This window comes from Antechinus flavipes, chromosome 2 (genome assembly GCF_016432865.1).
Source record: "Antechinus flavipes isolate AdamAnt ecotype Samford, QLD, Australia chromosome 2, AdamAnt_v2, whole genome shotgun sequence".
Taxonomy (NCBI): domain Eukaryota; kingdom Metazoa; phylum Chordata; class Mammalia; order Dasyuromorphia; family Dasyuridae; genus Antechinus; species Antechinus flavipes.
The window spans coordinates 1,803,293-1,817,779 of NC_067399.1; the positions used below are offsets into that span (position 1 = coordinate 1,803,293).

Here is a 14,487-nt window from a genome sequence, read left to right on the forward strand (position 1 = left end):
CAGTGGGACCCCCTCGGCCGGTGGCGGCCTTTGTGAAAGAACTCACAAATCCCAGCGTACCAACAACGGGTTCATTTACCCTCCGAGGCCGCAAAGTCCTGCTGGGAATTAGCAGGGGCACCGACAGGCCCGGGCTTTTATCGGGGCTGAGGCTCATCCTGAACGCAATAGAGGAGTCGCCCCAGGCCGAGATTTCCCAGTGGGGAAGAATGTTTGGGAGTTAGCTCAGGAGGGGGGGCGCCACCCAGAGGCCGGGAGGGTGGGAGACTCTGGATCATCCTTCATCCAGGTTCCCCTCTGACAGGCCGGGCGAGGTCCGCTCTCTCTTGGCGAGCACCTTGACGCCTCCTTAATCCCCCATCGTTTCCGCCTTCAAGCAGCCCCGCCAGATTCCTTGGGGTAACGGGATAAAGGTCTCATCTTCTGTGGCTGCTTCAGCGGGCGAGGGGCGTGGAGTTGTCCCCCTGTTCAGTGGGGTTCGGGCCAGGACCCTCACCCCTCAGCGCTGGGCTATGGGGCACGCGAGGGTTCCGGTGGCTCCAACCGAGAAGGCGGCGGCCGCTGAGGGCGCTGTCCCCACATCCCGGGGAGGGGCTGTCCTTCCCTCCGAAGGAATAGTGGGAAGTTCGCAGGAAGCGGGTCTCACCAGCGGATAAAAAGTGGGGCGGAGCCTGGGCCGATGGTGCCTCAGGGCCCATCTGTGGGTGCCCCAGGCCGGGCTGAGGGCCCAGCAACGATCCTGAAGCTGCCCCCCCCCCCCCAGCTCCCTAGCGGAGAGGCAGGGCCACAGCGACCAAGAAAAGCGAGGGAAAAGGCCGGGGGCAAAGTTGTCATCCTTGGAGTGAGGAAAGGCTAGGAGGGAGAGAGGGAGGGAAAGGAGGACGGGGACTTCCGCCTTCTGTGTGCAGAGTGCTCACGGGAGCACTCTGACATCCCTGAGCAATAAAAGCTGGACAGGCCCTGGGAGAGGTACGATCTCTCTTGGCGAGCACTTGATGCCTCCTGAGCCTTCTCAGTCCTGCAGGAAAGGCTTCCACCAGTTAGTAAAGGTGTGGACAGGGACCAGAAGCACCTGGAAACCCCCCTCCCCTGGGTGTGACAGGGACCAGAAGCACCTGGAAACCCCCCTCCCCTGGGTGACAGGGACCAGAAGCACCTGGAAACACCCCCCACCCCCACCCCCGTGTGAGCCCCTTCTCTGAACAGGTCAGGACAGGGGGAGGTTTAAACCAGCCAGGAGGAGAAGGGGCTCGTTCCTGTGGGCTCTAAGAAGGGCTGTAAGGATCAGGGAGCTGGGGGGTTAAAGGGGCCATAGTCAGGGGTGAGCGGGCAGCAGCTTTAGCTGCAAACCCGGTCCCCTGGGCTTGAAGTGAGTCTCCCGGTGTCCTTTACAAAACATGATTGAAACTTCTCTGGGTTTCTGGAAACCTGTGGCAGCTGTAGAGTTTTTCCTGCATATTTAATAGTCCCCTCTCTCTCCACATGGCCCCGTGAGCATCCCCGACATGGAAGGCACATTTGAAGCCCCTGTAGGTGGTCAGGGCAGGGCAACGAGTTCGGCTTGCTGGGGAGAAGCCCCAGGGGGCGGTGGCTGCCAGGTGCCCTTGAGGGTTAGCCTCCCACTAGTAGCCGCTGAAGCCCTTTGGCTTCTAAATGCTCCAGTGCCCTAGAGTAAATTTTGAGGCTGCTTCTCTAAGGCACAAGAGCCATTCTAGGGAAACTGAGTCCAGTTCCTTTGAGAAATCGGCGACCGGTCTGGGACTCCCCAGGGACTGCAGATCAAGGTAAGAGCCCAGTTAACTCCAGATCTCTTCACTGCCCAGAAGTTCATGCTGAAGAAGTTTCTCGATCCTGACGAAGGCAGGAGTGGCCCAGAGGAATCTCTTCTCCCAGGTTTCAGAGGGAATATGGGAGGGCTTTGAGAGCAGCACAAAAAGACCATCTGGAGGTCTGAGAAAACGGGGGCCCCAGTGTCACCATTAAATCACGCCCAATAGGGAGCAGGAGAGGAGGCCAGAATAAGTACGGAGCGTTTAAACAACAGGTCACCAAGCCGGCGAGGGAGAGGGAAGGTCTCCCAACAGTTCTTGAGTTTCCCTGCGATCCCTGTCCTATGGAAGGAGGGGCAAGTGAGAGCAGAGTGCTGGAGCAAGGGGGAAGGAGTCCCCGTAGCAGACTTGGGGCATGTCCCCAAGGCCACCCACAGCCACAGCTGACACGCAGAGGGAACAAAATCATTTATTGAAGTCCTTAGAAGAGTCCGCAGGTTGGCCCCGGACGTTGCCCAGCATGGCCCCGCTGCCCCGTGCAGGCCGGCCCCCTTCAGAAGCGCTGCCGTCTTTCTCAGCCGGCTCTCCCAGGTCATTTGCTGTGATTCCTTCCTTCACTCTGGATGCAGTCTCCAACTGGTCAGCACTCTGGACCTGGGCAGAGGGAAGAGCATCCAGAGGGGCAGCGGTGTTTGGGCAAGCTCTCGCCTGGGGCCTGTCCCCTTCCTGAGGCCCTCCCGAGCCTCAGTTCTCTTGGAGGCCCCTGAGATGCCCAGCTGGGTTCCCACTCAAAGCCAGCCCCTCAGCCGAGGGCCCCGGGGCCTGGTGGCAGCTGCCCAATGTGGGAATGAGGGGGCTCCCCCCAGATTCTAGTTAGGCCCAGTCACTCTGAGCTGTCCCAGGTGCTCCCCCCTCTCTGGATTCTTAGTGTGGAGGCCGGATCCCTCCCTCCCCTCAGGAGCCTCGGCCGGATCCCTCCCTCCCCTCAGGAGCCTCGGCCGGATCCCTCCCTCCCCTCAGGAGCCTAGGCCGGATCCCTCCCTCCCCTCAGGAGTCTCGGCTCACCACGCCTGGCTCCTCCTCAGGAAACTGTCCGGAGAGAGAGGTCCAAGTGCTGTCTGCCCTGCCCAAAACAGCCGGCTTGGTGACCGCCCTCGGGCTGGGCCCCGGGAGGGGGAGCAAGTCCCCAGAAAGGGCCGCCGGCCCCTGCCCCAGAACTGTGGCTGGGGGCGAGTGTGTGTGAGAGGGACAGACACAAACTCCGCTGCCCGGGAGGGGGAGGGCCCGAGGCCGGAAAGCACCCGTGAGGTCGTTGGCCGTCTTTGACTGTGCCGCCCCCAAAGCCCAGGGAGGAGAGGCCGCCTCGGTCCTTCTGTGCCCACGCTCGCGGCGCCTTGAGTCCATTTGTCAGATGGGGAAACTGAGCCCCGAGAGCAGCCGCCTTGTGCAAGGCTCGGCGTCCACGCTGCGGCTCACAGAGCCCGTTAGTGCCGTGGATAGTGCGATGCTCGGCAGTGTCCGCGCGCAGAAGCAGCCTTTTTTTTATTGCAGATTCGAGGCACGAGGAGCGGGGCTGCAGAGGGCGAGTCCCTCCCGGGTCCTGGCTCGTCCCGCCTCGTCCCCGCCTCGGTCTCCCCCCAGAAACGTTGCCTGGGACTTTCCTTGCTGGCAAAGCCCTTCCAGGGCCCCTCACTTAACGGTGGCGAGCCCCGAGGGCCGGACCGAGGCGGGGCCCGGGATCACGTGCTAGGCGCCTGCGAATGCGGAGCGCCCACCTGCCCACATTACGGCGAGTGTCGCTCCCCGTGAACAGCCCGGCTGGGGTGGGGGAGCAGGGAGGGGCTTGCAGAGGCCCCGGACTTTCCCCCAGGGGGGCTCTGAGAGCCTCGGGGACCCGCCCCAGCCCCTGGCTCCCCGGGTTTCCCTTTGACGCTGGGAGTCAGGAAGCCGCGGACTTGGTGAGAGGGACGGCAGCACGCCCAGGGGTCCCCGGCTGGGGGTTTATTGTTCACTTTCTCCCTCTCTTCCTGCTCGGTGGTAATTGGGGGCTGGGGGATAAAGGGGGCCTTGGGGATGAACGGCCTTCACCACTAACCCTTCCCAACAGCGCCCCCAAGTGGCCACAGTATTTCTCAGGTAAGGACGACCCGCTGGGGAGGTTCAGCTCGCGGGGCCAGGGCCGGGAGGTAGAAGGTTCTGCTCCCAGAATTCCTCTTCCCGAGTTCGATCTGGCTCCGAGCCCGGCAGAGCCGCGTCCCCACGGGCCTGCGCAGCGGGCCTGGCCCGCCCTGCCTTTGGCTCTAAATGTCATTTAAGCAACTGGAGTTACTTTGGGCTCCAGGGGGAGGGACCTCGGGGCCATCAATCAGAGACAAGCGGTTCCTCAGGGAAACTCCCGCTTCCTCATGGGGGCTGGCGGGCTTGTCCTTGCGAGCAGGGAGAGAGATTGGGGGAAAGCCCAGCCCCAGAGGTGGGAGGCGGGGCTTGGGAGTGAAGGAGGAGAGAGCACGACAGAGCCGGGACAGAGGCCCCGAGGAGCCTGACGGGGGTCCCCCCCCCCCCCCCGGGAGCTGGGACGGAGGTCCCCCGGGAGCTGGGACGGGGCCCCGAGGAGCCGGGTCGGGAGTCCTCCCTGGGAGCTGGGACGGGCCCCGAGGAGCTGGGACGGGGGTCCCGAGGAGCCGGGACAGGAGTCCCCCCCCCGGGAGCTGGGACGGAGGTCCCCCGGGAGCTGGGACAGAGGCCCCGAGGAGCTGGGACAGGGGCCCCGAGGAACCTGACGGGGCTCCTGAGGAGCCGGGGCAGGAGTCCCCCCCGGGAGCTGGGACAGAGGCCCCGAGGAGCTGGGACGGGGGTCCCGAGGAGCCTGACGGGGGTCCCGAGGAGCCGGGACAGGAGTCCCCCCCGGGAGCTGGGACGGGGCCCAAGGAGCTGGGACAGGGGCCCCGAGGAGCCTGACGGGGGTCCCGAGGAGCCTGACGGGGGTCCCGAGGAGCTGGGACGGGGCCCGAGGAGCCTGACGGGGGTCCCGAGGAGCCGGGACAGGAGTCCCCCCCCCCCGGGAGCTGGGACGGAGGTCCCCCGGGAGCTGGGACAGAGGCCCCGAGGAGCTGGGACAGGGGCCCCGAGGAGCTGGGACAGGGGCCCCGAGGAGCTGGGACAGGAGTCCCCCCCGGGAGCTGGGACAGAGGCCCCGAGGAGCTGGGACAGGGGCCCCGAGGAGCCGGGACGGGGGTCCCCCCCCCCCCCCCGGGAGCTGGGACGGAGTCCTCCCCGGAGCTGGGACGGAGGTCCCCCGGGAGCTGGGACGGAGGTCCCCCGGGAGCTGGGACGGGGGTCCCGAGGAGCCGGGACAGGAGTCCCCCCCGGGAGCTGGGACAGAGGTCCCGAGGAGCCGGGACGGGGGTCCCGAGGAGCTGGGACAGGGGCCCCGAGGAGCCGGGACGGGGGTCCCGAGGAGCCGGGACAGAGGCCCCGAGGAGCTGGGACGGGGCTCCTGAGGAGCCGGGGCAGGAGTCCCCCCCCCCCCGGGAGCTGGGACGGAGGTCCCCCGGGAGCTGGGACAGAGGCCCCGAGGAGCTGGGACGGGGGTCCCGAGGAGCCTGACGGGGGTCCCAAGGAGCCGGGACAGGAGTCCCCCCTGGGAGCTGGGATGGAGTCCTCCCCGGAGCTGGGACGGGGGCCCCGAGGAGCCTGACGGGGGTCCCGAGGAGCCGGGACAGGAGTCCCCCCCGGGAGCTGGGACGGAGTCCTCCCCGGAGCTGGGACTGGCCCGAGGAGCCGGGATGGGGGTCCCCCGGAGCTGGGACGGGGCCCAAGGAGCTGGGACGGGGCCCAAGGAGCTGGGACAGGGGCCCCGAGGAGCCTGACGGGGGTCCCGAGGAGCCTGACGGGGGTCCCGAGGAGCCGGGACAGGAGTCCCCCCCGGGAGCTGGGACGGGGCCCAAGGAGCTGGGATGGGGCCCCGAGGAGCCGGGTCGGGAGTCCCCCCCCCCAGCTGGGACAGGGACCCCTTCCAGGCAGAGGTGAGAACAGTTTGGTTGTTGGGGGAGAGGAGAAATGTGACTCGGAGAGTGTATGTTTTTTTGGGGGGGAGTCTTATCTGTGTAACCAAACCTGTTCTCAGCCCCAAGAGAATCTGGGGAGCAACAGCCCCCCTCTGATCAGGGCCTGTAATGGGGAGTTAGCAGAGCCTTCCTTCCACTGAGCCAGCTTCTGGTGGGAGCTCCCCCTAAGGCAGGCCCAGCCCGGGAGCCTCTGGGGGGGCAGCTTAGAGCTGTAGACAGCAGGATGGAGAGTGGGGGGCCCCATGGGCCCCAGAGGAAAGCAGCCCCCAGCAGTCAGTGAGTGGGCGCCAGCAGCTGGTGTGAGCTGACACAGCTGTCCTTGCACATGCGCCCCAGGATCCTTGTGTGTGCTCGGGGGTCCCCGGACCCTTGTGCCATTTGATTAAAAGCCTTTGCTTTTGCTCTCGGTGAATGTGTTGGGGGGAACTGAGCTTTTGTTTTCCGGAGGCGGACCCTCGGCCAGCCTCAGACCCAGGCGGGGCAGGGGAAGCGAGCAGGGCTGAGAAGTCTGGAAGGAGCCGGGCCAAAGAGACTCCTGAAGCCCTTCTGAGGGAGAAGAACATCCAGGTCTCCGTAGAATTAGGGAGTGCAGGATTCAGACACGCCCCGGCTCTAAGAGCCGGCAAGGAGACGACTCCCAACTCAAAATGTAACAGAAAATAAATAGAAAACCCTTGGGCAGATTTCTGGCAGTCTCCAGGTGAGGGGACCCTCCAACTCCCATTTCTATGGGGTTTCTAAAGCGGTTCCCCTTGATGACGGGAAAAGAGGCTGCGGGAAGCAGGATTATGGGCCCAATGCCACAAGCTACAACAGTGGTGACCAAAGACTTACTGGGAAATCTTGGCTGCTTCTCCACTGGTTTGGGAAGGATAGAAAACCCAGTCCGAGCTGAGCTGGTTACGATCGACTTTCACCTTTAACCTTGAACATGAGAAGGGGGGCTCAGGCTTTTCCGGGGCCCTCCCCATGAGCACTGGGCTCAAAGGGCAGAGACCAAGCTCTACCTGGACTTTTGGCGAAATTCGCTTTCCATGTACCCGAAAGGGACTCTCAGCCACTCGTGGGGGCCCACGTTCTGGCGGGCCAGGGAAGACTGCGGCAGCTTGGCCAGCTGCTCGGCCCTCTCCAGCTCCTTAAACTGCTTCATGGTGTAGATCTTCCCTGCGGGGACAGAAGCAGCGTGAGAGCGCATTTAGTCCTGTCGGGGCCCTTCCCCCAGCCGAGGGACCAGGGGCACCCGGGTACCTGTCTCGCACTGACGAATTGCTCGGTTCTCCTCATCTCTGTCTTGCTGGGCTTGTAACAGGGGATCGCGGAACAGAGGGATCGTAACCTGGAAGAAAGGTGACCCGCTGCAGGTGGGTCTGAAGCAGACACGGCCCCCTCCTGAGCTTGCCTCAGCATCAGGACGGTCTGGGGAAGCAGTGGGCCTTCGGGGCAGGGGACAGAGGCCCTCGGGGCTGGCCATTGCCCCTTCTCTCCGTGGGGGAAAGGCCTCTCTGCACAAGAGCCCATAATGCTTCAGCTGGGACCGTGAGCAAGACAGACGGCTACAAAATCCTCTTCCCCAAGTCTCCACCAGAGCGGGCTGGAGAATTTGGGAGAAAGCAGAGTGTTTGGGCCTGATACCCTTAGTCCCAGGCTGTCCCCCAAGGCTGTCTGGTTTGCTGTCTCTCACCTGGACTCACCTCCTTAGCCTTGTGACAAACAATGGGGGTCACTGCTAACCCCCATTACCTAGCCACCAATCGACCATGTTGTTAGATGCACTTCGGCTCTGGGATCATCCTGCTGCCCCCGATACCATGATGTCATCTACCTCATTCAGTTCTGTTCTCTGCTCCCCCAAATCCATAAATGGAGAGCTGTTCTCTTTGGCATTAATGGACACGGACCCAGATTTTGACAGGCAGCTGGCCCCTGCTTATCAATGTTATCTTACTCAAGAGACCTGCCTCAATTTACTCTTTTGCTAAAATTAATCAAGGCAATTGATGGCATTAGTGGAATAAGGAGAGAAGAGCTTTCCTGTCCAGATCCAGATCCTTCTCAGAACTTTCCCCTAGTCTTTTGGACTCTAGTAGGACAAATGTTCCACAAAGGGAAGTTTCTGTTGGTTAGGGACTGGTAGTGAATTATCCACTCTCCACAACAGTTTCAGATCTTCTCCAAGCAAACAAAAAAAAAATGTATGATTTATGTTCTCAGTTTCTCTATGATGTTGTATCTACAGCTTTTGAATCTGAACTTAAAAGGGCTTTAAGCAGTTTCATCAAAGCCCAGCCATCCCTCCTGGGGCACTTCTATGGGTCCCCAGAAATACATTAGAGAAGTGAGAGACGGACACATGCCAGACGCCTGTTTTCTGATCTCGAGAAATTGGGGAACTGCCCATGTGTCCAATCATAGAAAAGCATCTCCTACGGATCAAGCAATTCAAATTCCCGGCTGCAAACTCATCTTTTTTTCAGGACTATCTCTGAGGGGAAAATGAGTTTTGTTCCCGAATTAGGAATCAAAGGACAAACCGAACAGATTGAAAGTGTCTGTGTTTGAGATGTGAAGTCTCCAGCTGTGAAACTGATTAAGGCAGAGTAAGGGCTGCCAAGAACAGTTTTGCACATGTGGGTCCCTTTCCTTTCTTTAACATCTCAGACCAGTAGTAACCCTGCTGGATCAAAGGGGATGCACAGTTGGATAACTTTTTGAGCATAGTTCCAAATCGCTCTCCAGAATGGCTGGATGTGTTCACAATTTCACCAACAATGTATCAGTGTCCCAGTTTTCCCACATTCCCTCCAACATTTGTCATCTGTTCTTGCCATCTTAGCCAATCTGAGAAATGTGAGGTGCTATCTCAGAGCTGCTTAATTTGCATTTCTCTGATCAAAAGTGATTTCGAGTTGGTCAGTGATATTGACTCAAATTGTACTGGTGGGATTTCAGAGAGATAAATTATCAGGTAAAATCACAAGGCTAATAATAGCAGTTGGCTGTCTCCTTCGTTCTTGAAGAGGATCAATGGAATGTCCCAGGGTCAAGATCCAGTGTGGCCAGTATAAGCTCAGAAGGCTCCAGTACAGGCCGGGCACAAATGGTCCACATTAACATTTGGGGTGAATTCTCTATTATTTATGCATCATTGGTTTGTAGCTACTGCAATTCTGCTTTGCTCCTCAGAGTGTAGCATCTTCATTGATGGAGGTGCCCCATGCTGAACATTTTCTCCATGTCTCACAAGCGCTTCCAAAGCTCTTCAGAGAGCCCTTCAAAGTGTCCGCCCGTCGCTGCTTCTCCCCTCCACCTGAGCCTTGTCTGCTGGGAATTCTCTGGGAAAGTCTTTCAGGCAAACACGTGCTTGGCATTTGAACAAGGTGGCCAGCCTGTGGAAGTTAGGTTCTCTGCAGCAGAGTTTGGATTCTCAGCAGTTCAGCTCCAGAAAGGACTCAGTGTCTGGTGCATTATCTTGTCAGATGATCTTCCTAAGATAGTTCAAGTGGGAGCAATTCAGTTTCCTGGCATGAAACCTATGGGGGGGGGGGCGGGGAGAGGGAGGGGGGTCAGTTCAGCTGAGACCTTCAGTTTGGTTGTCAGTCTAATAGCTTTTTTCTCCTATACTTTACTTTTTTCTCAAACTTTAGCTTTATTTTATGAAATTAGGTTTGATTTGCTTTATTTTTTAAAACTGATGTTCACACATACACAGAAATATTACTGGCTTTTCTACTGCAATTAAACACTTATGTTTCTTTATTAACTTTTATTTTTTCTGTTATACATGTATATTAAATTTAAAATGTACATTTCTTTATGAATCATGTTGGGAGAGAAATATCAGAACAAAAGGGAAAAAACATGAGAATATTTTTAAAAAAGTAAACATAGAATGTGTTGATTTACATTCAGTCTCCATAGTTCTCTCTGGATGTAGAGGGCATTTTCCATCCAAAGTTTATTGGGATTGCTTTGGATCACTGAACCACTGAGAAGAACCAAGTCTTTCATAGTTGATCATCACATGTTTTTGTTTTGTTTTGTTTTTTTGCTGAGGCAATTGGGATTAAGTGACTTGCCCAGGATCACACAGCTAGAAAGTGTTAAGTGTCTGAAGTCAGATTTGAACTCAGGTCCTCCTGACTTCAGGGCTGATGCTCTATCTACTGTGCCATCTAGCTGTCCTGATTATCACATAATCTTGGTGTTATTGTATATAATATATTCCTGGTTCTGCTTGTTTCCCTCAACATTAGTTCATGTAAATCTTTCCAGGCCTTTCTTGCTCATCATTTTTTATAGAACAATAATATTCCATAACATTCACATACCATAACTTATTCAGCCATTCCCCAACTGATGGGATCCACTCATTTTCCAGTTTCTAGCCACTACAAAAAGGGCTGCCACAAACAGTTTTGCACATGTGGGTCCCTTTCCTTTAAGATCTCTTTGGGATATAAGACCAGAAGTAACACTGCTGGATCAAAGGGGATGCACAGTTTGATAACTTTTTGAACATAGTTCTTTCTAAATCGCTCTCCAGAATGGCCGGATGTATTCACAATTCCACCAACAATGTATCAGTGTCCCAATTTTTCCACATCCCCTCCAACAGTTGTCATCTGTTCTTGCCATCTTAGTCAATCTGAAAGATGTGAGGTGCTCTCTCAGAGCTGCTTAATTTGCATTTCTCTGATCAATAGTGATTTCAAGCATTTTTTCATGTCTATAGGTGACTAATTTCATCATCTGAAGTTCAGATCCTTTGATCTCCTACACTTTCCTTTTCTTCCAAAGACTGAACTAGCTCTGGCAGTGCATTTACTGACCTCATCCTCTGTGTGTACTTCCCTGAAAAGGACGCTGCTGAGGCAAGAGAACTTGGCCATAGCGGTCAGCATTTGTCCACTTGCTGTATCTGGGGGTTCCACGTATGGATGGTGTGGCGCTGGCTGATGGAGAACCTGGGCTCTCTTGGCGCTGATGGGTGCAAAGTAAGCATAAGGAGCAGAGCACTGATCCATACCATCCTGCATCTCGCTGAGATGCACGCAAGGCTGAGCACACAACCATCTCTGAACTGATTGAGGGAATAATTCTCCAAGAAGGAAAGGTTGCCCACCAACTCTCCCTTCACTCTAGTGTTAACTTTTCAAGTTAGAGAACTTGCCATCAGAATGGTGACTGGCCTCAATGCCATTTTGTCCGCATTGAAGAGTTCTAACAGAATTGCTGAAAACATCATGCTAAAAAGCACAGGAGCCGTTTCCACGTCACTAGGAAAGGCCATTATCCAGGTCCCAGACAAATGTGCCTGAAACTAAGATACGATACAGATGAACTTCTCCATGCTGCCACCTTTTGACATCATTTTCCATAGGCCTTCACGACTGACAGAATCAAAGGCCTTGGTCAGAGCTCCAGATATTGTGCACAGACTTCTGCCCTGTCCTGGTATTTCTCCTGGAGCTGTCACGTAGCAAGCACCATCATCAACTGTTCCTCGGCCCGCTCTGAAGCCACACTGGCTCTGGATGATCTTCCAGGTGCAGGATTAGCCTGTTAAGAAGGACTCTGACAAGACTCTTGCCTGCAGTGACCAAGAGAGAGCCATCCCCTTCCTGAGACTGTCACAGGACAGTCTCTTCCCTTTTCTTTTATAGAGATGGCCAGTGGAAATACTTGGTATCCTGCCATATAATCCAGAAGATCTCGATCAGCTTGTGTTTGGACAGCTTGTAATCTCAGCTTGCCACAAGAAAGGAGCAGGCACGGAAAACTACTTCAGTTGGAAGTTTAACTAGAGAGGGACTGACTGAATTCATCCTGAGATAAATGGTCAGTGGCTTCAGTATTATCGGGGATGGTCTGTTGAGAATGCTATATCAGTTCTCAGCTGTTTCTCCAGGATCGTGCTCATCAATATGGCTCCATCAGTACTGAATAGTTGAGATGCACCTAGGTCTTTGGCGCATAAATAAGGGCCATCATAAAAGTGCTTTAGATTGTTACTATCAGCAAAAACTGAATTTCACCTGCCTTCGGAGCCAAGAATCCTGCATCTCTCTAAGCATTGCTTGTATTTTGGAATTGAATGTTCCCTTCTTAGACACAGATGAACTATCCTGCTGGTATAAACCCTATGGAGTGCTTGCTTTTCGTTTAACAGCTTCTGAATTTCCCCATCATTTTGCCAAGCCAATCTTCATGTTTTGGGAATGTTCTGACCCAGATGAGCATATTCAGTATTGTCCACTCAATCTCTGAAAGCTGCCCACTTTTTTTCTGCTCCATTGTTGCCATCCATGCATTAGCATAGTGTTCTTTCCGAGTCAGCAACAAAGCTGTTTCCGCTCAGAAAATCCCTCTGATCTGTTGACAATAATTCTTCTGGTCATCTTGTTGGCTTGGCTTATTGAATGCAAGCTCTTAGGGAGGATGAGTCTGTGGCTGGTCCAGCACTCTGGGCCACATGTCGCCTTTGTCCCTCTCTGATGTGTCCCTGTCTTCCCTTTACAATGACACAGTCTGTGAAATGTCAAGGTTTGCTGTGAGAGAGCATCCATAAAGTTTTATTGCATTTAGGTAAATGGAAGACATGGTGGCCCAGAGATGGTCCTGAGATTCACAAGTCTTCAGTAGAAAGTGATGGCTGCTGTGGCTGTTTCGGAGTCCATTCTTTCCAAGGAATGCCTGCGATGTGGTATGTACCTACGTGTGGTCTGTCTGTGCCATCTTATTAAGATTGTTTTCAGAAAATTGTAGGCATGACATCTAGAGAAAGAAAAATCTGTGTCTTGTGATCTACTTTTTGAGTTCTTTCAGGAGTCTCTTCTTTTTCTAGTCATCCCTGCACTTTTTGGATATTTTAGGAGGGTAAGGGAAGAGAGAAAAGAGAAGATGTTTTCCCCTCAAACCTACAAATTTATGACATCAACTAAATTCGAAATTGAATTTATGACAGAAATATAAATTGTAAACTATAACCCCAAATCTCCAAATTTTGTTTTAAATGTTTTTTAATGCTGAAATAAGCAAAAAAAAGCAAAGTTTTGGAGTTAATATTCTTTAGAATTTGTTTTATGAGATAAGAGGCCTTCCCCTATATCCATCCCATCATCATTATCCAGAATAACAAGATTGTTCTATGGCCAAGAAAAAGTAATTTTTTTGATTAGAGAAAAGCTTGTAAGATATAATACACACACACACACACACACACACACACATCCATATTTATGTATGTATGTATGTGTATAACCCCCATTACCGACTTGTCAACCAACTATGTTGTTTCCTACACTTCAGCTCCGTATTTATATATATATATGTACGTATACATACATATGTGTATATATGTAGGTACATATGTGTATCGAGATATATTTGCATCTAACATTTTAAAAGTTAATTCTGCCTACAAAAAGAGGAGCTTATTTAAGAATGCAACATTTCAGGTTTTAGTTAATTATTTGTTAATTATTATTTTTATAAGGTGATAAAAGATTTTTATAATTGCTAAAAGCATCTTAAAGGATTTTTGGTGCTTCCATCTTTTAGGAAAAATAGAATTGCTAATAATTCAGCAAATTTTTAGCAAGTCATTGGTTTTGTTTAGCAACTGTGTATGTTAAAATTATAAAGGAGAAACAGTGAAGTAAGGATTAGAGAATAATAGTCTGAAATGCTCTTGGAATAATAATTTAGGGAGTGAGCTTTCAAAATAAAGGAAGTTTAAAGAAAGAATGTGGAAGACAGTAAGACAGGTCTGGGTTTTGGGGCCACAGGAGAAAATGTATGTTGAAGGAAAAGTTTGAGGGAATTTTTGGCTTTAAGTAGAAAAGTTGTATGAAGCTTCATGTATTTCTTTTATTGGGCACTAAAGTATTTAAAATTGCAGTTTGATTTGGAAGTATATAGGAAAAAGTTATAGGGAGCTAGGTATAAACTGGTAAGCAATTAGAAACCAGATTTGAACTAAATTAAAATATGCTTTTATGTGTATTTGGGAATGTTCTGACCTAGATGAGCATATTCAGTGCTGTCCACTCAATCTCTGAAAGCTGCCCACTTTTTTTCTGCTCCACTGTTATGAAACAGTGTTGACAGTGAATTAAACCTCTTATGAAACTGTCATTTTAAAAAAATCTTTAGCAGTGAATTAACTGGAAATAGTAAACTCCATAATATGAAATGCTTTAAATACATGACCACATTTAATGCTAAATAATTTAAATTATAAAGTGAATTTCTGTGTGATGCGATTTGGAAAATCAAGAATAACTGAATTTATTCTGGTCCCTTTTTAAGTAAAGTGTATCTCTCTTAATAAGATGTTTATGATAGGTCAGAATTTATTCTACTACTTGGCAATAAGACAAAGTGCTGGGAAAATGATGGATCTGGAAATTTGTCAGCTATGTGACCTTAAAACAAGTTACCTCAGTTTACCAATATGTGACATGAATAGAGTAGCTAGTGAATGTGAAGAAATCACAGTGGTTCTTGCAGCCTAACATGAACTTCAAACAAGTAAGATTGTGTCTTATTGTGATTTTCTTTGACCTTTGTTTATGTTATTAGTATTTGCTATAATTGATTCTACAATGAACTGTGTTTTGTGCTTATATCTTTCTAGACTTTGAGGATTA

At 52.7% G+C, this 14,487-nt stretch overlaps 1 protein-coding gene across 1 annotated transcript in view; it reads right to left on the reverse strand.

Moving 5' to 3' along the window:
• Positions 1-2,220: 2,220 nt before the first annotated feature.
• LOC127547265 (protein FAM228B-like) overlaps positions 2,221-14,487 on the reverse strand; it is a 47,997-nt gene continuing 35,730 nt past the window's right edge. The window contains exons 5-9 of the mRNA XM_051974064.1: positions 7,085-7,172; positions 6,844-7,000; positions 6,671-6,760; positions 2,835-2,892; positions 2,221-2,423 (exon numbers count right to left, since the gene is read on the reverse strand). Of these exons, the coding sequence (XP_051830024.1) occupies positions 2,235-2,423; positions 2,835-2,892; positions 6,671-6,760; positions 6,844-7,000; positions 7,085-7,172 (582 nt within the window). The 3' untranslated portion in view covers positions 2,221-2,234. The remainder of the gene's footprint in view (positions 2,424-2,834; positions 2,893-6,670; positions 6,761-6,843; positions 7,001-7,084; positions 7,173-14,487) is intronic.